The sequence below is a fragment of the Petaurus breviceps genome, unplaced genomic scaffold (genome assembly GCF_028583685.1).
Source record: "Petaurus breviceps papuanus isolate PSGF00001 unplaced genomic scaffold, PetGlider_PUasm1.0 108, whole genome shotgun sequence".
NCBI classification, from domain to species: domain Eukaryota; kingdom Metazoa; phylum Chordata; class Mammalia; order Diprotodontia; family Petauridae; genus Petaurus; species Petaurus breviceps.
Window position 1 is genome coordinate 2,596,887 of NW_027185593.1, and position 23,444 is coordinate 2,620,330.

The following is a 23,444-nucleotide window of genomic DNA, read 5'->3' on the forward strand; positions in this document are numbered from 1 at the left end:
AGGCAAGCAACTTGAGTTGTTGTTGTATTTGTGAACTCATTTGGGGCTTTCTTGGCAAAGACACTAGAGTGATTTGACATTTCCTTCTCCAGATCATTTAACAGATGAGGAAACTGAAGTGACTTGCTCAGGGTCACACAGCTAGGAAGTATCTGAGGCTGGAGTTGAACTCAGGAGGACGAGACTACCTGACTCCAAGGGGAGGCACTCTATGTACTAGATGCCACCTACCTGCTGCCCTTGGATGTTGTGTAGGGGGCCAGCAAGAAGCTGAGCTTGACAGAAGTGGAGTATATGAGGGAGAATAATGTATAATCAGCGTGGAAAGATAAACTGGAACAAGATTGTCAAGTCAAGTCAACAAACATTTATTACCAAAATGCCTGCTATGTGCTGAGCACTGTTTGCTGAGGAGGCAGCTGGGGACTCAGTGGATAGAGATCAGAAATTTAAGAACTAAGTTCAAATCCAGCCTCAGACACTTACTAAGCCATGTGACCCTGGGCAAGTCACTTAACCCTGTTTACCTTAATTCAGTGAAAAAGGCATTGCAAACCACTCCAGTATCTTTTCTAAGGAAATGCCATGGATAGTATGATCCACAGGGTCTAAAGAGATACGCCACTGAACAGTAAAGATATGTGCCAGGCACTTGGGTAAATATCTGGGATACAAAAAAAGCCAAAAAGCCAAAGGAGATTGCATTTTATCCTGAGGGCAATGGGGAATCACAGAAGAATCTTGAGCAAGGGAGTGACCTGTCAGACCTGGACTGGGGGGAAGGGAGAGTGGAGAGGAAACAGAAGTAGCTGACAAACAAGTGCCATCTGGACTGGAGTGTGAGGTGCAAGTGGCCAAGTTATCACACAGCAGTACTCTGTGGTGACAGCAACCTCACCACAAATCTAAATAGAAGCAATTAATTAGGAGCCTCTCTCCCTCTTTCCTTTACCTGGAGGCCCTCTATGAATTAAAGTCAGCAGGCCCAGATTAACTCCATTCCAAGATGGCTAAAGAAATGTTAGATATGGTAGCTGAGCCACTCTGTTAGTGATATTCGAAAGATCTTGGGGAACAGAAAGAGATAACAAAGGAGCATAGGTCAGTGAGTTTGACTTTGGCTACAGGCAAAATTCTAAGATTATTATTAAAATTATTATTAATTATATATTATTAATAATTATTATTATTAAAAGGATGGTCAGTGGACATGTAGAAAAGGAAACAGCGGTCACAGAGGCAGCATGGCTCAAGAATAGGTCATGCCAGACTAAGGCTTTTTTCCCCCTTTCCTGACAGCTTTAAAAAACTGGGGGATGATGGGAATGATGCATCTAGAATTTGGAATAGAGCTTGACAAAGTGTCTCCTGTTCTTCATGAGGAAAAGATGGAGAGATGAAGGATGGATGATTATAATTGAGTATATGATGAGTATAATATGATGTATAATTAGATGGATTCAGACCTGATTAAATGAATAGCCTCAAGTAACTAGTTGTAAACAGCTTGAGGTCAGCCTTGAGGTCTGACCTCTTTTAATTCCTGGGGGGTGCCTCAGGAATCTATACTCAGGCCAAGCACTCCAAGATGTGTTATGATAACTTGGATAAAGTCATAACTGGCATACTTACCAAGTATGAAGCTGACACAAAGCTCAAAGGTAGAGTTAACACACAGATTCAGGATCCAAAGAACACAGAGCCAAACTGAGTAAGATAATGCTTCGTGGGGGAAAAATGTCTGCTCCTTTCTAGGGTTCCTTTCCTGGATCTTCATCCAGGTCATGCCTATTAACTGTGGTTATTTGGCAAGATTCTGTCATTGGCCTTGTTCTCTTCTCCCTCAATACTACTTCACTTGGTGATCTCATGAGCTCCCATGGATTTAATCAGCATCTATATATTGATGGACTCTCCAATCTACCTATCCTGCCCTACCCTCTCTGCCGACCTTCAATCTCTCATCTTCAATTGCCTTTCAGACATCTCACACTAATGTCCAGTGGACACCTTAAACTCAACATGTCCCAAAATGAATTCATTATCTTCTACTCTCAAACATTCCACTCTTCCTACCTTGCCTATTTTTTTTTATTTTTTTTATTTTTTTAAGCAATCAGGGTTAAGTAACTTGCTCAAGGTTACAAGGCCAGTTATTTCTGGGTGTGGTGCTGAGTGTCTGAGCCCGGGACTGGATCTCCAGGTCGTCCCAACACTGGAGCCGGTGCTCTTACTCGCTGAGCCACCTGGCCGCCCCAAATACCTTCCCTATTACTGCTGAGGGCACCACCATCCTCCCAGTCATCCAGGCTCACAACCTAAGTGTCTTCCTGGACTCCTTACTTTCTCTCATGCCCACCAATCCAATGTTTGCAAAGCCTATGAATGTTACCTTCAAAACATCTCTTACAACATCCTCTGACCTTGCCACTATCCTTACGTAGACCTTCATCACCTCACACCTGGACTACTGAAATAGCTGAGGTGTTGGGCGGGAGCATCTGTCTGCCTCAAGTATTTTCCTATTCTAGTCCCTGGCCCATTCTTTGCTCAACTTTCAAAGAGATCTTCCGAAAGCACATGTCACCACCCCCCTCCATTCTCAATAAACTCCAGTGGTTCCCTATTGCCTCCAGAATCAATTATTTGTAAGTAACTTTTTTAATGAATAAAAATCAGTTATCCCTCCCTCCTATCTACTTTCTCAACTAGGGGAACAAAAGGGGAAAAACAAAACCTTTGTAATAAATATTGATAGCTAAGCAAAGCATTGGCCATGTCCAAAAAGGTCTCAGACGTCTCTGTCAGGAGGTGGGTATCATGCTTCAACACTGGTCCTCTGAAATTGTGACTGGTTATTGTACTGATCAAAGTTCTTAAATCTTTCCAAGTTGTTTGTCTTCATAATGTTGGTGTTATTGAACAAATTGTTCTCCTCATTCTGTTTACTTCACTCCACATCAGTTCACGCAAATCTTCCTAGGTTTCTCTGAAATTGTCCCCTTCGTTATCTCTTACTATGCAATGATATTCCATTATATTTATATGCTATAATTTGTTCAGAGATTCCCCCTTAATTTCCAGTTCTTCGCCATCACAAAAAATAGCAGCTATAAATATTTTGTATATATGGGTCTTTTCCCACTTTCTTTGATCTTTTGAGGATATAGGCCTAGTAGTGGGATTGGTGGGTTAAAGGGGAATTTGTCAGATACATTGTAGAGGGGATGACTGATCATTTAAGGGCTGGCTAAACTAGAAGCCCTCTGAGATCAATTCCAGCTCTGCTATTGTGGGAGAATAGACAAAGTTTTCTAGGAAATTTTTTTTTAAAAGAAAGAACATACCATCCTAGGGTGCTAAGGATATTGTTTAGTCATTTTCAGTCATATCCAACTCTTTATGACCACATTTGGAGTTTTCTTGGCAAAGATACTGGAGTGCTTTGCCAATTCCTTCTCCAACTCATTTTACAGATGAGGAAACTGAGGCAAACACAGTTAAGTGATTTGCTCAGGGTCACACAGCTAGGAAGTATCTGAGGTCACATCTGAAGTCCAGGCCTGGCACCCTATATACTGTGCCACCTAGCTGTAACCATTATTCCTACCTTCAAGGAGCTATCAGCCCTTGGTCACTGAATGAGTATTGCCTCAGACAAATTGAGACCTGGGAAAGACCTTAATTGAGAAAGGCCAAGGTCACCTTGACATTTGTCCCTACCACTGGCCTCTGTTGATTCTGAAGGAGAGTGAGACCGACAATTTTGTGCAGCTTTGCCTCATTTAAATCCAACTGACTTGGCAACTCAAGACATCACCATGATATCACTGGCACTCTTCAAGAATGAAGGACAAACAATTCTATTTGGGAGGAAACAATGTATAGACAGAAAATTTGGACAATAATTAAAAAGCCTAAAGGACTCTACTCTTACTCCCCCCCCTCTCCTCCCAATCTATTCCCTGTTAGGCAACCTGGTTGTTGATAACTCCCTTAGCTTGGTTAGTCCTTGGATGACAGACACAAATCTGTTACAAGACTTTCCTGCTTGGTAGAGCTTGTCAGAAGCCAATAGCCTTTAGTAGCCCAGCGTCAGCCACTGCCATGAACTGGTGAAAGACAGTGTAGTAGAGAGCTGTGGGTTTGGAGTCCACGGACTTGGGTGAACAACCACAAGCAAAACCCCACCTCTGCTATTTATCACCTGTGTGACTTTGGGCAAATCACCCTCTAGACTTCAGTTTTCTCTTCCATAGAAAGAAAGTCTGGCGTCAAATCATTTCTAAAGTCCCTTCCAGTTCGAAACTTACGATGCTAAGGCAAGGCATGGGAGCAGTGTGTCAGCAGAGAAATGGAACACCATTGAGCTGTAAAACAAAAGAAAACCCTGAAATAATTAATAAAAGTTGACATTTGTATAGCGTCTTAAGGCTTGCTTTAAACCACTGTGTGCATTTAAATGCTGGTTGATTGACCATTTTAAGACTCATCTTATCCTGTTTGATCCTTATAACTACTGGATGAGGAGTTATTACAGGGTGTCCCCAAAGTCTGAGTGGGCTTTTAACTAAGAGTTTGGAGATAGCCCGTATCACCCCCATTTTGCAGATGAGGAAACTGACTTGTCCAAGGTTACATAGTTAGCAAAAGTCTAAAGTGGGATTTGAATCTAGCTTCAGGTACAACATTTTATCTACTACACCAGAACCACAGAATTTAAGAATTCAAAAGGAACTCTAAGGCCAGACTCTAAGCCATACTTAAACAAAAATCCCCACAAACAATAACTAGTATTTATATAGTGCTTTGAGGTTTACAAAGCACTTTTCAAATATTATCTTATTTGATACTAACAACAATCCTGGGAGGTAGGTATTATTATTATTATCCCCATTTTACAGTTAAGGAAACTGAGGCAAGCAGAGGTTAAGTAACTTGCCCAGGGTCACAAAGCTAGTGATTGTCTACGGCCGGATTTTCTATGGCTGTAGTCGAACTCAGTTTTTCCTGATTCTAGGTTCAGTGCTCTCTTCGCTGCAACCCCTATTCCCCTCTCTCCACTGTTCCATCACATCAAGCCAGGACAGTGGTCATCCAGCCTCCTGAAAGACCTGCTTGGGTGGAGTGGGGGTGGGGAGGGCTCCAAGGCAGCCCATCCCATGTCTCGACAGCTCTGATTGTTAGGAAGTTTTTTCCTGCCATCAATACGAAATTTGTCCTTTTTTTCGACTTCTACCAATAAGTGTGGTTCTCCTCTCAGGGCCAGACAGAGCAAGTCCGGATTCTTCTGTTCAAACTGTCTCCCATCGCCATTGCACTCCTTTGGAGGCTTTCACACAGATCCTGAAGTGGAGAAGAGCCCCTGCCTTGGTGCCTTGGCTTTGGCACCCCAACCTTGGTATGCTGACCTTGGCACCACAACCTTGGCACCCCAGTCTTGCCATTTATTGTGTGATCTTGGGCAATTCCCCCAGCCTCTCTGGGAATCAGGTTGCCCCTCTGTAACATGAAGGAGCTAAACCACAGGATTTCTGAGGTCTCTTCTAGCCACAGTGTGAAGGAAGATATGAAAAGTCAAATAAAATGATGCAAATTTGTAAATATGACATGTGCTTCATCAACAATGATATAAAATGACAGCAATGAAACTTTGAAAAAAGAACAAAAAGAGAATAGGAGGGAGCCAGACCAAATAGTTACTGTTAAGGTTTGGTTGTTGGGTCATTGTTGGGGTTTTTTTTTTTTTTGGTTTGGTTTGGTTTGTTTTGGTTTGGTTTTGGTAGACACCTTTTTATGTTTTGTTTTGTTTTGTTTTTAAGCAATTGGGGTTAAGTAACTTGCTCAAGGTTACACGGCCAGTTATTTCTGGGTGTGGTGCTAAGTATCGGAGTCCAGATTCGATCCCAGATCATCCCGACTCTGGGGCCAGTGCTCTTACTCACTGAGCCACCTGGCCGCCCCTAACACCTTCTTTTTATATGGCATTAAAGAAGTCCCTTCACTGATACAGCTCAGCAACCCATCAAACAAGAGTTTGTTAAGCACCTACTATGTACTAAGCTCTACAAATAAAATTATAAAAATAAAAAATAAAGAAAATTAAGGAATTTAAGGTTGTGCAGCAGATAGAGCCCCAAGCCTGGAATCAGGAAGACTCACCTTCCTGAGTTCAAATCCAGCCTCAGACATTTCCTAGTTGAGTGACCCTGAGCAAGTCACTTCACCCTGTTTGCCTCAATTTCCTCAACTGTCAGATGAGCTGGAAAAGGAAATGGCAAACCACTCCAGTGTCTTTGCCAAGAAAATCCCAAATGAACTCATGTAGAGTTGGACATGACTGACACAACTGAACAACAAAAAGTATTTTAAAAATAAGTACTCCTTAACCCTGGGTAGCCTCCCCTCAAAATCCATCCTCTTGTTCTGCAACCTAGTTGCTGACAACCCCCTTCTCTATTCTTAGCTTGGTCAGTTGTTGGATAACAGACACACAACATGTTGTTCCAAGCCTTTCCTGCTTGGTAGGCTTGACTTAGCTTTCAATAACTTCAATAAGTTTTTATTTTTAAATTTCTTTTTTGGTAGGGGGGGAAAGCAGGGTAATTAGGGTTAAATGACTTGCCCAAGGTCACAGGGCTAGTTTTAGTGTCAAGTGTCTGAGGCTGGATTTGAACTCAGCTTCTCCTGACTCCAGGACCAGTGCTCTATTCACTTCGTCATCTAGCCACCCCTTCAATAAATTTTTAAAAGAAAACTAGGGATTCTGAGAGATGGAGGTGAGATTACTGGTTCATAAATTTGGAACTAAAAGGAACTTTCAAGAACATCCAGTTTACATCCCATTTTTGCAGAAAAGGAAACTGAGGCATAGACAGATTAAGTGATTTATCAAGGGTCACACAACTAGTATCTGAGGCAGGATTATTTGCTTCAAGTCTCTAGTTGGATGAATGTGATGGAATACTATTGTGTCATAAGAAATGATGAAAGGGATGGCTTCAGAGAAACCGATAAGTATTATATGAACTGATACAGAGTGAAAGTGAGCAGAACCTGGAGAACAATTAATATAATTGTAACAACATTGTAAAAAAAAAACCACCCACAACCAATAAAACTCTGAAAGCCTCAAGATCGATTAATGCAATGACCAATCACCATTCCAGAGGACTGACCATGAAACATGCTGTTCACCTCCTGAGACAGGCGATGGCCTCAAGGTGCAGAGTGAAATATTTGGATATGGCCAACATGAGAATTTTTTTTGCTTGACTGTCACAAGGGTTGTGGCCTTCTTATTCCTTTTTATCTTTCTTTTTCCATTGGGAAGGGAAAGTAGAGGTAGAGAAAATAAATGCTTGTTATGGGGCGGGGGAATAATTTATAGTTTGGAATTTCTTTACTTTAGTTGGGATTGCATTCTTCATTCTGTTCACTGGCTGCTGTTTGTTGAGATTTATTACTAAACTGATAATAAAAATAATCTCCCTAAAACATGGTTCCCCTCTGCCTGGAATGTCCTCTCTCCTCATCTCTTGTCTTTGGGATTCCTCTTCTTCTGTCCAGGTGACACCTGCTGTGAATAGCCTTCCCTGAGTTTCTCCCTGTCCCCCCACCCCCAAGTGTTCTCTTTTTTCCTCACATGTTCCTAGAACATTTTGTCTGCTCTTTCTCTGGCCCACTTAAGTAATAGCTAACATTTATGTGATACTTTAAGATATGCACTTTGCATATATCATCCCATTTGAGATCATCTCAAGTCTCATTAAATTTAATTCAACAAATATTTCCTAAGCCCCTGTCGTGTGCCAGGTACTAGGATAAAAAACCAACCCCAAACCAAAGGGTCCTTGCTCTCAGGGAGTTTACATTCTACTTGAGGGGATATGACATGTACATGGGCAAATAAAATACAAGGTAATCTGAAGAGGGGGAGGGCACTGTCCCAGCCAGAACGGACCACTTACTGACCACCACCAACTGGGCCCTTTCTCCTGGCCTGCCATGACTTTCTTGTATTCTTCCTTCTTTCTTCCTCCACCAGCACTTCGGGGTTTGTTACCCCAGGTCCCCAAGAGAGACACATTTAGAGCATCTGTTCAGTGAGGGAGATTTCTGCTCGGGGAGTCAACTTGTTCAGGCTTAGCCCACTGGCTGACCCATAGCTGGTACTGGCCACTTGTCTGTCATGCCTTGGAGGGGATTGTTTAGATACGGGTTGGTCTAGATGGCCTGGGGCTCCTTCTAGCAGGGGCTTAGCTCAACCCAATCACTTTATGGATAGTGAGACTCACGGGGAGAAGAGATGGAGTGCCTCATCCAAGGTCCTCTCACTTCCCAATCCAGGGCTTTCTGTTTATGACACTACCCAGCTTCTCCTGCCTACAAATGGTTTGGGCTTAATTCCAGGGACCAGGACTAGGGCACCCACTGCAGGGAGGGGGCACGCTTTGGGCTCTGGTTAAAAGTGAATGATAATCCAGCTCAGCCCATTCCCCAGATGGGGAAGGAGAGGCCAGATTGAGGGCCTAGGATTCCAAACAAGAGCCATGGCCCTGCCCCCTCCCTTCTGGGAGAAACAGCTGGAGAGGAGCAAGCTGGGCGGGAGTCAGCAGCCCCAGGCGTTGCCAGGCAACGTGGAGGGAAGCCCCCAATGGGAGGGGAAAGGGGGAGCTGGGGAGAGGCTCTGAATAGAGGCGTGGGTGACACTTAGAGGAAGCCAGCTGAGAACAGCTTCCTACAGGCGGCCCCCCTCCCCCTTCCCTTCCTGGCCTGGCCACAGCTGGGCCTCCTCACACAGCCTTTGGCACTGCCCAGCCAGGAGGCAAGACAGGTAACAAGGGACCAGGGGGCAAGGGAGCCAAGCTGGAGGTCCCACCCTACTGCTTTACTGCGACCTTGGCCAAGTTCCTTCTGGCCTCGGAGACTCCATTTCCCCTTCAGTCCTAACAATCTAAGTGTATGCTGGCCCCTACCCCCAGGGCCAGTGGGGACCAACTGCGAAAACGTAACAAGGTGCCACCTACTCAGAATGAGGTTTCCCCTGACTCCCATCAATTGATTGCTCATCTTAATCCTCCTTATTTTTAAATGACCAGCTTCCTGGCTACCCTTTCCCATGATTTTGGGCTGGCAAGGGACCTGGCAGCTAGCTTGCCTAATGGTCTCATTTCACAAATGAGAGGGGTCTCTACTTCCCCTGGCCACCAAACACCCTTGGGGGACATTCTTCTTGCTCCTTCACCAGGAGGTAGCAGCAGGGAGAAGCTGGTGACTCCTATCCCCTCATAGCTAGGGTGAGGGGCTGGTACCCCGAGTGCAGGAGTCTTGGACATCTCTTCCCACCCCACTAAGCCCAGGAAGCAATTAAGGTATGAAACCTTGGAACTTGGTGACCTCCCTTCAAGCCTGAGGCTTTCAGGCCATGAGATTCTGGATTCCCTGCCACTATCAGCTGTGGGACCTCAGCCAAATCTTTTCATCTCTCTGGGCGACGAGAGGATTGGACAAGATCGGGGGTTTCTCATCTTTATGTCATGAGCCCCTTCTCAGTACAATGTTTCAAAATGCATAATATTTCAAAGGAAACCAAAGGTTAAGTAAGGTCCCTTCCAGCTCTGACATTTTGATGTGTGGATAACAGTGAGCACAGATGAGGCAGGCAGAGATACACAGAGGGAGAGCCTAACTCACAAACTCCAGACCAGATTTGGGATTTAAAAAACTTTTATTTAAATACATCAATAATACCATGCTCCCCTCCCACCCCCACCCCCTTCAGTCTGTCCCTCCCACCCCACCCCTCTTTTCCAACAGGGAGGCCCTGAAGGATGAGCGATTTACACACACTCAAGAGACACCCACACAAGCACACCCACCCACAGTTGCAAAGGAAAAAGAAAATTCTGTTCCCTGGTGATTCTTGCTAAAAGGCCTTTTTGCTGGGGCAAGGCTTCGGCCCCACTCCCTAGGGATTCCTGTCACCAGACTGGGCCCACTGCAGCCGGATTTAGGGAGCCAGGCTTGGGCAGAACCCTTACCCCTGAACCTTAGCTTCTTCCTCCACAAAAAGGGCGGGGAGGGGGCGGAGGAAGAATCTCTAAGGTCCATTCCCTATGACATACTATCATTCTGAAGGCCCAGTCTGGTTTCAGTGTTAGCACCCCCACCCCAACCGGTCACTGCTCAAGCGCCTGTGGCCTCCCTCCAAGTTTCTTTGCAGTTCCTCTTTCCAGACCACAGCCCTAAGCCAGGCTTCTCCCTTGATCCCCTCAGTCCTCTCCACCCCCACCTACTAGCCTGGTCCTAGAGAAAGCCTTTCTCTAGAATCTTATATGGAGTCTTGGAATTCACTCCCTAAGGCTATTCTAAAAGCACAGGACGACAGAGGGCTTTAGGACTAGTTAGCTGGGTCTGGGTGGGGTGGGGGGAATGGTGGATAGTCGACCCCTCACTTTATAGCCCAAAGGCCAAGTTCATTCCAAGCTGAAATTCAGGGATACTAAAAAATGACACCCCCCCCCAATTATCCCTCATTTATCTCACTCTCAAGACTTGATTAGTAGTGGTGTAGACAATGCTAGACTTGGAATCAGGAATACCAGTGTTCAAATCCTGCCTCAGACACTAGTTGTGACCCCAGGCAAGTCACTGGGGCCTCAGTTCGGAAAAAAAAAAAAAAAGAGGTTAGACAGCGACTTCTAAGAACACTACCAATTCTCAATCTATGAGCCTAAGATCTCCCAGAAATTAGTAAATTCCTAGTAACTGAAAGAGAATTCAGTTAACAAACCCAAATGGGACATTCCTTGCCCCACCTCAATCCCCCATGAGGGACTGGTCAACTTTAGTAAATAATTATAGCTGAGCTAAGCCACATGGGCACTGATTGATGTGGAGAGAGGGAGAGGACATTCACTGTTGTCCCCTCTTTGCCCCAAAGTGGGCAGGCAGCATGGTATGCAGTAAAAAAGAGACTGAAACTGGAAGTTGGAAGATCTGGCTTAGAATCCAGCTTTTGCTGCTAACTCTCTGTGTGGGAAGCTGGGGAAAGTCTCCTGACCTATCGAAATACAAGGGACTCTCAATTATCTGTTACCATTTGGGGAGGCAGGGTTTGAAATGCTTAATTGGGAGCTGCAAGGCAGGGGAACAGTAGAGACTTTACTCTGTCATGAGGGGTGAGGGGGAGTTAACAATATTAAAGTGTCAGACACTCCAACTCATCCCTGGCCATGGCTTAAGTTGGGGGGGGGGTGTGGAAGGGAGACCTGGGCTCCCTCCTTCCAACACACACACACACACACACACACTCTCTTTCTCTCTCCCCCCCCCAACCCCCACTTTGTGGAAGACAAGAGATTCACTAGGGAGGGTAGGGAGAAAAGATGGGGGGCCAGAATGGGGAATATTCTGTCTTTTGACAACTCCCATGTCCCACCCTTAAGATGGGTCACTTGGGAAGGCTAAATAAACCCTTTCCCACTCCTAAGCAAGGTCCTGCCCTTGACTTCAAACCCCCTTCCCTGCCCTGGGATGCTCACAAATCTTAGGATCTTAGGCTCTACACAGTCCACTCTTCCCAAAGCTTATGTCAAATTCCCAGAGAAAGTGGGTGGTGGGTAGGGGGACAGGAAACAATAAGTTAACCCGACAGAACCACAGTTATAAAGCACACACACACATACACACCTTCCCCACCCCTTACTCTTCCCTTCCCCATAAGACACTAGGGCATCAGCTGGCCCAAGGACTCAGGATAAGGGACTGGGGGCGGGAACAAAAAAAAAAGAGTTCACTTTTACAAAATAATCTATTCTGTCCAAAATCCCCAGGCTCCTATGGAATATTGAAAAAGTCATTGTCCTGCCTCAACCTCTAGCAACTAAACTCTCCATGAGAAAAAGGCCTTTTCGTCCAGCCCATCAGCCACACTGTCTGAAAGAATGCCACAAAGCCGGGCAGCTTGGAAGCAGACGGTGGGGAACTGGATGGAAGAGAGGAGGAAAGGCAGGGGATTATCTGGGGGTGTCAGAGGCAGGGGGTGGGGGGTGGGAGAAGACCTGCCTGGGAGACAGGAGACTGACCATGTTACCTTGGGCAAGCCAAGCCAAGTCCCTTCACCTCTCAGGGCCTCAGTTTCCCCCCAATCTATAAAACAAAGGCACTGGGGCTCAGTAGTCTCTAGGGTCCACTTGTATTTTGCGCATTCTTGAATTGTAGACAGTCCTACCTAGTGGAAAGAACACTGGATTTGGAGTTCAGAGGTTCAGATTTGAATCCACCCCTGACACTTAGGAACTTTGTGACCTCAGACAAGTCACCTAACATCTCTGGGCCTTCTTCCTCTGCAAGATGAGAGGATGGGCTCAACACTTCTTCCAAAGGTCCCTGTCTAGCTCTAAAATCTTAGGATTCTCAGGGGCCCCACTGAAGTTGGTGACTTTCAGGTCTGGATCTGATCCTAGGAGTTCAGTAAGATGCTCCCTGACCCAGTCATGTTCCCCACCACTGTGGGGGTTTTATTGGACTATACCTTAAAACCTTAATAACAACGAGATCCCAGCCTCCCCCAAAATGGTGGGAGGGGAATTTACCATTTGGGGAAAGGAAGGAGAGACCTGGGCAAGCTAGGGGAAAGAGAGGGGAGAATAGGGAAGAGAGGGGAGAATAGGGAACAGAGGGAGAGGGAAAGAGAGAAAGACAGAGAGAGGGAGGGAGAGAGAGACAGAGACAGAGAGAGAGAGAGAGAAGGAAAAACTGGCTTTGAAGTAAAGGTGCAGCTTCCAGACATGATTGGCTGTCGCAAGACCATGAGTAGGAAGGAGGGCTAAAGTAGCCTTCAGGAAAGGGTAGGGAGGAAGTCAGGGCCTGATCCCCTCCCCCCCATTACGGTTAACCCCTACCCCCATGCACACCAGGAACAGGGAGGAACCTGGAAAGACTCTGAAGACAAGGGGGCAGGCAGCCTTAGGCTCATGCCCTACCAGCATACTGCCTGAGACAGGTAGAAAAAGGAAGAAAAACCCCAGCTACCTTTCCCTTGGCCAACCCTGGGGAAGTGCCTTTGGCAAAGGGCATGGGTTCCCATTTAATAAGAGCCCTCAGACCTAGGCCTGACTGAATTGTTAGTTCTTTGGAAGAAGCCAAAGTCTTGCCCCGAGTCTACATCCTCTCCATACCCGCCCCCCTCCCCCCAAGAGATGCAGACAGCTTCAGAAATAAAGCCATCAGCCCCCTCGTGGGGGAGGAGGCAAGAGCTGCTGCACATGAACAAAACCTACAGACACCTGAGATTGCCAAGGGGTGGGGGGGCTGCCCTCCCCCCGCTCCCAAACCCCCATTTCCCTGAACATCTCCAATGGCTTCACTTGGGGATTTGACCTACCCCAGCCAGCCCCCAGGTAAGGAGGTGGAGAAAGAATCTGGCAACAGATGCTGCCTAGAGGCCCAGCCCTTCCCCACCAAGTCATTTTACCAGCTTTATCACCTACAGGCCTGATGGGTGTCCTTGGAATCATCAGTGAGCTAGCTCACAGTAAAGGGGCCTGCACCAAGCTAGCTCTGGGGAGTGTGGGAAGGGGGAACCATTCCAGTGACCAGCTGTTTGACCTCGGCCAAGGCACCTCCCTGCCCCCCCCCAAGTCTTTGTTCCCCAGATGTCAAATGAGGGTATTAAGTCCCCTTTCCAGCACTGAATCCTATGAGCCATGGCAATAGGATAAAAGTCAGAGGCTGGGAAGGGCCCTCCTCCAAGGACAAGGAGCTGGGGTATGTGAATGGTTCCACGAGCAGCAAAACCTCCCTGCACCCCCAAAATTCAACCCTGAGCCACTGTCCTATCCCCAACAGACAGATAAGAGAGATGACCCAAATTGGGTCAGGTTCCCAGATCCTAGGTCCAAACGACATCTTCCTAGGCACCAAAGGGCTTGGAAAAAGCTTCTACCCCTTAGCAAAACCCTGAGGTGAGGTCTGGTAGTCCAAACTCTCCCATTCCCCAGCTTGGGAAGACACTATGACTTTATGGCTCTCCAAGCTCTGCTCTGACCCTTAGGGCCACATTCCTGGCTAGATTTGTCCCAAGAGGCTCCAACCCCTGACAAGACTTCTTAGGGGCAGTGGGCTGGGCATGGAAGGCTGGACCATGGCAAAGCTTATGTGCTCTATGCAATATTACATACACACACTTACAGACTTCAACCTTCTGGGTTGAACCAGTACACACCTGCCCAGTCCCTGGGCCTCCATGTTGAGACATCCAAGACACCCTGCTAGCAGAGAGGCACTGTAGGGGGGACAGGGGGAGTAAAGGAATGGCCTTGTGTGTCCGCCTCTCACCAAACCTGGATTCCACATTTAATCAATATTAAAAAAAATATTATTAATAATAATCATCATCATCACTATGTACAGAAATAGAAAGCATTATTTTCTATCTCCAATGTTGCCAGCTGCCTTCAAGGCCCGGGCATGGGGGGGGTGCCCCTTTGCCCCCCCCAAACCTGGGATGTGTGCTCTGCTTGGGGGCTCGCCTTGGGGAGAGTCCATGGAGCCTCCACAGGTTTAAAGAGAAAAAAAAAGAATATCCACAGAGGCCCAAGAATTCTGACCCTAAAACCTCAATCCCAGAGCCCTTTTCCTCCAAAGGAAAGGGAGGCGAAAGTCCTTCTTTTAAGGATGCAGAAAAAAGCCAGCTGACAACTGGGGTTCTAGCTTTGTTGTTCCCCTTCACCCAACCACCCACATGCCGTCACCCCTTGGGGAATCCCTGGGGCAAAGGTGGCCCAAATGGATGGCAGAGACCCTGGAGGGGGTGGGTGCTGGGAGCAACTCCAGCTTCCCCCCCTCCCAGGCAAATGCTGGTGCTATTCTCTGTCCCCGGCCCCCAGTGGTCCAATACACCCACCCTCCCACCCTCCCATCAGCATGATGGTTAAAAATATAAAATTATGTGGCCCCAGGGGGAAGGAAAGTCCTTGGTGTCCCAGTCTGTGCCCTGAAAGGGACACAGGGAGGGCCTCCTCCATCTGGTGAGGCAGCCAGCTTCAGGAGAGGCAGAAGGTCCAGGGGGAGATGGCTCTTCAGGGAGGCCCAAGATGGGGTGAGGGGAGATGTTGGAAGAACAAGGGGCAGTGGCAACAGCTTCCTAGGCCCTTCCCCCTAGAGGAAGGCAGCAGGGCTGGGTGCTGGGCTGGGGCTGGGGCTGCCCGCCAGGCTGCATGGAGCAGAGGCCAGCGAGTCGCTGGGGGAGACGCTGCGGGCCCCCTGACGCTTGATCATGCTGGGGTGGAAGGTGGGGTGACGGCGGGCGTGCTTGGTCAGGTGGTCACTTCGCATGAAACGCTTGGTGCAGATGGGGCAGGAGAAACGTTTCTCGCCGGTGTGTGTCCGGTAGTGCCGGGCCAGCTCATCCGAACGCGCAAACTTCTTAATGCAGCCTAACCACGTGCAGGGAAAAGGACGCTCACCTGTGGGAAGAAGACACAGACATGTCATTGAGACCAGCTGCCCAGGTTGGCTCTCAGACACCAGGTGGAAGGTCCACCTTTGCCCCTCCACATTCCCACATCTTTAATACTGGAGAGGCCTTCAGAGGGCATTTTGGCCAATGTTATCACTGCAAGTCCCTGAATGACCATACAACACAAATCGCTTTCCCTCTGAAAGGACAGGCTGGAAGAGATGATTTCTAATCCCTCTGACATTCTCTCTTCTAAGGTCACTTCCAAAGCCATGAGTCTTTGGAGGGAACACTTAACTTGGTATAGCCCTGGCAAGTGAATCAGATCCTCTTCCCACCCTCACCTGATGGGGGGAGTGGACAGACAACAGAAGTAATAGCAACTCATCCTGTGAAACTCCCAAGTGCTACCCAAACTAAGGGAAATGTTTAACAAAATGAATAAAAATACAACACACTGTATTTTGTGGTTTTCTATGTCCGTAAGAGGCCTGCAGAAATACCTTTCTTTTGAGTTTGACACCACTTATATAGAGGAAAGAACACTGAATTTAGAGTCCGAAGGCCTGGGTTCTAACCATAACTCAGTTTACTATCTGTGCCACTCTTGGAGCTCATTTTCATCTCTATAAAATGGGGGAGGGGGCTTATGTAACTGTAAATAAGCTCTAGATTCCCTTAGAAATCTAAAGCCTACAAGGACTGTGAGAAGCTGGTTTTTCCCAGCTACAATTCCCCCCTTCCCTTCTCAAGGGGTTGAAGAGTGAGAACAAGGCTGATGGGAGAGATGATGGTGGTGGTGGCAGCAGCAGCTGCAGCTCCAGAAGATTAGGAATGAGGATTTCCCAGAGGCCAGATGGCCAAGGTTGCTGAGCCAGACAGGCCTTCAGAGTGGGGAGGGAAGGAGAGTATCAGACAGAAGGGGTACAGTGTGGAGGGAGGGTGCTCAAGAGGGCACAGAGCTGGATTGGCATCTCATGATTTAAACCTCCCTATATCTCCTCCCACGCCCCACTTACCCCAAGGTGGGTCCTGCCTCCAATCAGATGGATGTGTTTCCTACAGCTAGAGAAAAGCCTGGGCCATCAAGGTGCTGAAGAGATAGCTGAGTCCTTAACACCCTCTCTTCCTTTCCTCAGAGCCATTGATGGAGCCAGCCCCCCCCCCAAAAAAAATATTAAACAAACAGCCACAGGAGCCCACTCAGACACAACGTAGGTACAACCCATGGAGTCCCCTCCAGCCCCAATGGTGCCCCTTAAGAGCCACAACCTTCCTTGTCCTCCCCAAGAAATTAGGAGAACGGGAAAGAAGATCACTAGAAGAAGGTACATAACAGTTCCAAACCGACTTCCTTTCTTCCCTGGGTCTAGATTATTCCTTACTTTCCAAGAGGGATGCAAAGGAGAAGAAAGGGTATGTGTGTGAATAGGATGGGGGTGGGGGGAGGGAGAAAGAGAGAGAGAGTAGGGGGGAGGGAGAGGGAGAGAGAAAGAGAGAGAGAGAGAGAGAAAGAAGGGGAGAGAGAAGAGCTTCCAAACCAGCTGGACTTGGGTTATTTTAGCAGTACCCCTTCCCTTCTCTGTCAGCTAGGGCCTCATTCCCTCCCTAAGTAGTTTCTTCTGGAATTGCAAAGTGCTCAGATCCCCAAACAAAAGGAAATGTGGAATTAGCCACACTGGACCGACACACAGGTCCCCATATCCACTGGCTGCCCAGAGAATCTGAGAAGCTTCTATCTGCACCATGGAAGAGACCCATACAATCACAGAATCATAGGTCCTGAAGAGTAGGGAATACAGCAGTACTGTGATTAAAAGTTCTCCAATGAGTATTCCTCCCATGTCTCTTTGTGGAGCATATGCTATGCTGGGCCTCTGAAGGAGGCACTATCAGGAGGCTGAAAAAGCTTCAAGCATTGGTGAAAGAAGACATATCCCTGTGGGCACAGTCTGCCCTCTGATGGGCAGACAGCCTAGCCTGCTTAACTGCAGGTCAGCATTAGGTCTGGGCCACAGTAAGTCACAAAGGCTTAATAACCCCCACCCCATCCCAACAAGCCTGGGTGAGTGAGGTGCTTCAGGAATCACCCCATCTTCACAGAAGAGAAAACTCAGACTCCAGTCACAAGTTAGGAGCTAGAGGCAGGATTTGAAACCGGAACTTTCCTGACCATAGGTCCAGCCTGTATGGTTCTCTCTCTGCTACACAGGAGAGGGAACGAGGGATTTAAAAAAAAAAAAAGACATTCTTGATATTATTCATATCTGCTGCCACAGTGAGCTCCCAGGAACGAGAGTCAAGGGTCCTCTTCTAAGAGCTTCATCTGAAAAGTCATGTGACCCTGGACAAGTTGCTTATTTAACCTCTCTTGGTCTGCAGTTTTTCCTCTAATGGGGATATTACTCCCATCAGAATAGGAGGTATTTTCTTCCTCCCTTGGAAATGTGTGTTCTCCCATCCTTCTTGCTCCTAGCCAATGAAAATCCTACGCATCCTTGAGGGTTTAGCTTAAGAAGTGCCTTCCTTAAAACTTCCCCTGGCAATCCCAGCACCAGAACAGGACATCATGTCTTGAGATTGAATAGTCAGAGTCCCAGAGTCTCAGAGGTAGAAGGGCTGGCCCTCAGAAAAGCTCCTCCAAGCCATACCCCGACAAGAAGTAGGGGTCACACAATACACAAGGGGTCAGCTGGAATCTTCATGGTCCTGCCCACTTTCCTACAATATCACATGATTCATGTTGAAGTTGTCCTAATTCCAGGAATATCCCTAGATCTTGCTCAGGCAAACAGCTGTTTGACCACCGTTTCTCCACACTGTGCTTAGGAAGTTGATTTTTGGAACCCAAGTGTGAATACTCGACACATTTATCACTGTACCTAATATTACGGAAGTAGAACTGTCCCAATGTCCTAGGCCAGCCAGGGTTTCTTAGCCTGGAGGGTCCATGAATTTTTTTTAATATCTGGATAACTAAATCTCACTCTGTCTGATTTCCTTTGCAATCTTATGTATCTGATCTTATTTAACAACTGGATGCTGAGAAAGGGACCAGAACATACAGAAAGGCTCCTGTGCTCTAAGTTACCAAGAGACTCTTGGATTCTTCTAGACAGCCAGAGTAGTGTCATCTGCAAAGAGGGTAGGTGTAGGCACATCTCTGCTAGGATTGACTACAAAAAATGTGGCATGGCCCCCAGCCCAGCTGCAATCTCTCAGCTATGTCACCAGAGACCTCTTTCCAAAAGGACATCAAACTCTTAATGATTCACTCTCTCCAGTCTTTTTTTTTTTTTGCCTTTTTTTGAGGGCAACTGGGGTTAAGTAACTTGCCCAAGGTTACACGGCTAGTTTTTTTTGTGTGTGTTTTAAGTGTCTGAAGCCGGAACCGAACTCAGGTCCTCCCAACTCCGGGGCCAGCACTTTACTCACTGTGCCACCTAGCCACCCCCACTCTCTCCAGTCTTTAACCAGTTTCAAATTCACCTAACTACATTAGGCCACTCATCTCCCATCTTCTCCCTAAGAACAGTCAAGTGCTTTGCAAAATTCAAGGTAACTCTAGAGAGTTCCTCTGTGAGAGAGGAAATAAGGTTAATCCTGACACGACCTGGTCTTTAAAAGAACAAGTTATCAATGCTTTTACCACTGTCCTTTCCCAGTGAAAGGCTCCCTAACTCCCTTATCCCTTGCTGAATAGAACGCTCCCTTGGAATAAGCCAGGTACAATCAATGATAATAATAACCACTAACATTTATACATGGGCACTATGCTAATAAAGTCCTTTACAATTATTATCTCAAATGATTCTCACAACCACTTCAGGAGGTACATGCTTTTATCATATTCATTTTACAGATGAGGAAACAGGCAGACAGAGGTTAAGTGACCTGCCCAGGGTCACATAGTTAATAAGTGTCAGGGCCTGAATTTGAACTCAAGTCTTCCTGACTCCAGGATCAGCTCTCTACCCACTGTACCACTAGTTGCCTTGATTAGTTGTCAAACAAAACAAACACGCTGGCAGAGTCAGAAAATGTGAGGCATCTCTGACATTAGAGGCGGGTCCTGTTGCTTCTACTTATGCTGTGCAAAACTCTACTTCCTAAGTTCCTCTGGATCCTCCAGTCACCATTTCTTATGGTTCAAGTATATTCCATTACTTTCATGTAGCACAATTTATTCAGTCATCCCCCCACTGGCCAGTTCTTTGCAACTATGGAAAGGGCCACTAAAAATGTCTGTACAGAGCGACTCTTTCCATATGTCTTTGACCTCTCCTTGAGCTAGATGCCTAGCATTTGCTGGGTCAAAGTATTTGTGTATATGTGTCTATGTGTATAGACACACATATATTTATAGACATGTGTACGTACACACACACACACACACACACACACACACACACACACACACAGACCCATACACCCTGAGTCATTTTAAAAAGCATTAATTACAAATTTTCTTTCCAGAATGGCTGGACAAGCTAACAGCTCTACCAACAGGAAACTAATGTACCCATCTTCCCACAGCTTCACCAACATTTATCAGTTTTATCTTCTTTCACCTCTGCCAATGTCATGGGTATTAAGTGAAACCTTAATTTTCCTTCCTCTTAAGAGATTTAGAGCATTCTTCTGTATGGTTCTTTCACCTACTCTACTACGTTCACTGATCACCCCTTTAATAACATGTTCTACAATGTTGCTGGGAACTGGAGTCAAATTTCTGGCCGATAGTTTGTAGACTATATTATTTTCCCAGGGGTGGGATGGGGTGAGGTGTTAGGAGGGGGAGAGAAGAAACGGGACATTTGCCTTTCTCCAATTCTTTAACTTCATTTCATGAACTTTGAAATCATCACAAACAACGGCTTTCCTAATCAAATCTGCTAGATACCTGAGGAAGGAAGTGGCAGTTCTGGGCCTGGAGACTGACTTGAGATGCTTTCTTATGATCTTACTTGTCTTGGGGCTGCCTCCTCTTTCCCCTTCTTTGCCATGTGGTATGGGAAAACAAACACCAATCCTTAGAGTGAAGACACTGGGGACTGATTAAGGTCTGACTGGACCTAAGCTGAGGGACTGGACTGTGGGTAAGTCATTGGCCTCCAATGGGTTGAAGCCAATAAGATGAAATTTAATATGACAAATGTAAAATTCTGCCCCAGGGTCAAACAGTCAACTTCACCAGTAGAGGATGGATGAAGACATTAAATAATAGTTCCTGTTCTGGAGATTTTCATGAGTCAATAGTGTGATAGGGAAAGCTTAAAAAAAAAAGTTAATGCTACCCTAGGTTTCCTACTCAAAAGTCATGGAATTTTGGGCAAGTCACTTGACTTTCCTGAACCTTAAGGGAAGGGCAGTGTCCAGAAAAGGGGGGGGGGGGATAGAACCCCCTCTGTCTTCTTCAGACTATATCTGGAGCACAGGGAAACAAACAGCATTCTGAAGCCAGAGTCAGAAAGATCTAAATCTACTTTGAATACTTCCTGGTAGGTTGTTTGACCTTGGGTAAGTCACTTCAATTCTCTCTGAGCCTGTTTTCTAAGCCTAAAGAAGAGGGGTGGCATAAGAGAAGTTAGGATGTAAGAACTTTATTCCAGAAGGAGGATCTGAAGACCCTCAGAGGGAAAAACTAGAAGCCACTGGAGGCTGATTTAGGGCCAATGGATGGAAAACCTCCTGAAAGATGAGAGCTATCCAAAAATTCCAAAAGGGCCCCCATCACTCAGGAGGGTATTGAGTCCTAGACACCTTTGCAAAGGATTATCAGAGAGAGGTGTATGTGACCATTCTGGGGCAATGCCATTGAATGGATCCTTGGGCCAGGTACAAGTTTGGGACTAAGGTTCCTTTGGAGGTGTTCTGAAAGTCAGTGAGCCACTCTGACCCCTCAGTTTCTCCACCTGTTAAATGGCCGTAACAATTCTCACATTACTGATAGTAATAGCTATCATTTACATAAATCTTTTAAGGTTCGCAAAGCACTTTACAAATATTATCTCATTTGATTCTCCCAACAACCCTAGGAAGCAGGTGATATTATGATTCTCATTTTACAGGTAGGGAAACTGAGGCAGAGACTGAGTGAGCTGCTCAGGGTCCCACAGCCAGTCGGTGTCTAAGGCTGAATTGGTACTCGGCTCTTCCTGACTCCAGGTCAGCTGCTCTATCCACACAACCATCTAGTTGCCTCTAGTTTACCTGGGTAAACTTACATGCACATGCACGCGTACGCACACACACACACACACACACACACACACACACACACACACACACACACTCTCTCTCTCTCTCTCTCTCTCTCTCTCTCTCTCTCTCTCTCTCTCTCTCTGGCTTTTTCCCAGAGGCTCTTTCATTCCCTGTTTTTAAAGGGATCCACAAGGAACCTGCCTATTTGCCTGTTCAGCTCTCTCACCTGAGCTCAGCAAAGGAAGTAGGGTAAAAACTTCAGTCCCAGAACTAGGGCAGTGCCATAACTACAGAAACTTGGCCTTGGTCACAGCTGCTGCTGAGGGCAGGGTGGGACTGTAGAGATTGGCAGGGTCCTCCCTCCAGGAGTCTCTCTACCTCCCCGACATTTGCACAAGGCACATGCAGACACACACACCCAGGTTGGGGGGGGGGGTGCTGAAGAGGGGGCATGGGAGGAGGTGGGGAGCCCAGGACAGGCCATACTTGCATTTTCACTTTCATTTTGATGAGGCTCACTACTTCCCTGTTCCCAGGCCTGGTTGGTAAGGGGTAGGGGGGAGGAGAGGGGCTCTTTGGAGGATCCCCGGGTAGGGGCTATGCCACAGAAGGGAGCCCTTACCAGCCTTGTTCCTGTCTGAAACCAGCAGCAGGCTCTATCTCCGAGATAGACCCTCTCCAGCTGGGTCAGGTAGCAAGAGGCAGAAAGTCAAGGAGAGGAGGAAGGGGAGGGGAGACACTGGGGGACAGGATGTGTGAGGGTTTCAAGTCGGGAACAAGGCCCAGCTGGGAACAGAGCAGCCGCACGTACGTGAGCAGACAGAGCAGGGAGAATGTCCCGTGGTTGTCCCCCCCTGCCCCTCCTCCTACCTCCAGGCTCACGTTTTCCCCCACCCTCTGGGAGCAGGGGCCCAGCAGTCTAAACAAACCAAGAGTTCCTGCATCGCGCCCCCCCCCCACCCCCCCCAGGCCTTCTAGGCTAGGTCGAAAGGGAAGATTCCCTGGAAACACAGCTGTCCTCTTCCCTCTAGCTTCTAGCCCCCAGAGGCTAACCCTACCAGGGCCCCCCCACTCCTACCTCCCAATGTCCCAGACAACCAACTGCCATTTAAGGAGGAAATGGGGGGGCCAGAGCTCAGGGAGAGCTAAGTTTGGACACAGAGGACCATCATCCCCTAGGAGGGGATGAGCAAAAGGAAGGGTATTCTGGATGCCCAGAAGAGGAGTTACTCCACATTTTGGCAAAATCACTTTTCCTGTCTGAGCCTCAGTTTCCTCATCTATAAAATGGGTCACTGGAGAATGGATTTGGGTCAGGTGATGGGACAGTACTTTTGAACTGCTGCCTTGTGATTAACACAGACCCACGATTCTTAAAGGAAGGGGCAGGGAGAAAGGGGGACCTCAAGGGCAGAGACCTAAGGCTAAGACTCCACTCAAAAAAAACCAAACAAAACCAACCAACAAACAAAACCCAACCCTCTAACAATCGGAATACCAATGCAGAAAGAGAAAGGGCTGCTTCTGGAGGTAGTGAGCTCCCTGTCACTGAGAGCCCATCAGGAATGTTGTAGGGAAAGAGGGAGCTTTCCAGGTGGACAAGATGTCCTCTTTGGTCCCTTACACCTGGGAGGGATGAGATGCTAAGTCCAGATTCCTCTGCTTTCATTCTCAGTTCCATGATGGAGACCCTCAAGATTCCTTCGCACTTTCCTCATCTTAGGATCATAGGAATTTGGTGACCCCTTCTACAGAAAGGCAAAATGGAGACTCA

At 47.1% G+C, this 23,444-nt stretch overlaps 1 protein-coding gene across 2 annotated transcripts in view; it reads right to left on the reverse strand.

Annotated features, from left to right (window-relative positions):
• Positions 1-10,406: 10,406 nt before the first annotated feature.
• The window catches only part of KLF16 (KLF transcription factor 16), a 23,870-nt gene continuing 10,832 nt past the window's right edge, over positions 10,407-23,444 (reverse strand). For both annotated transcript variants that reach the window (XM_069071662.1, XM_069071592.1), the window contains one exon: positions 10,407-15,473. In XM_069071662.1, the coding sequence (XP_068927763.1) occupies positions 15,166-15,473 (308 nt within the window). In that variant the 3' untranslated portion in view covers positions 10,407-15,165. The remainder of the gene's footprint in view (positions 15,474-23,444) is intronic.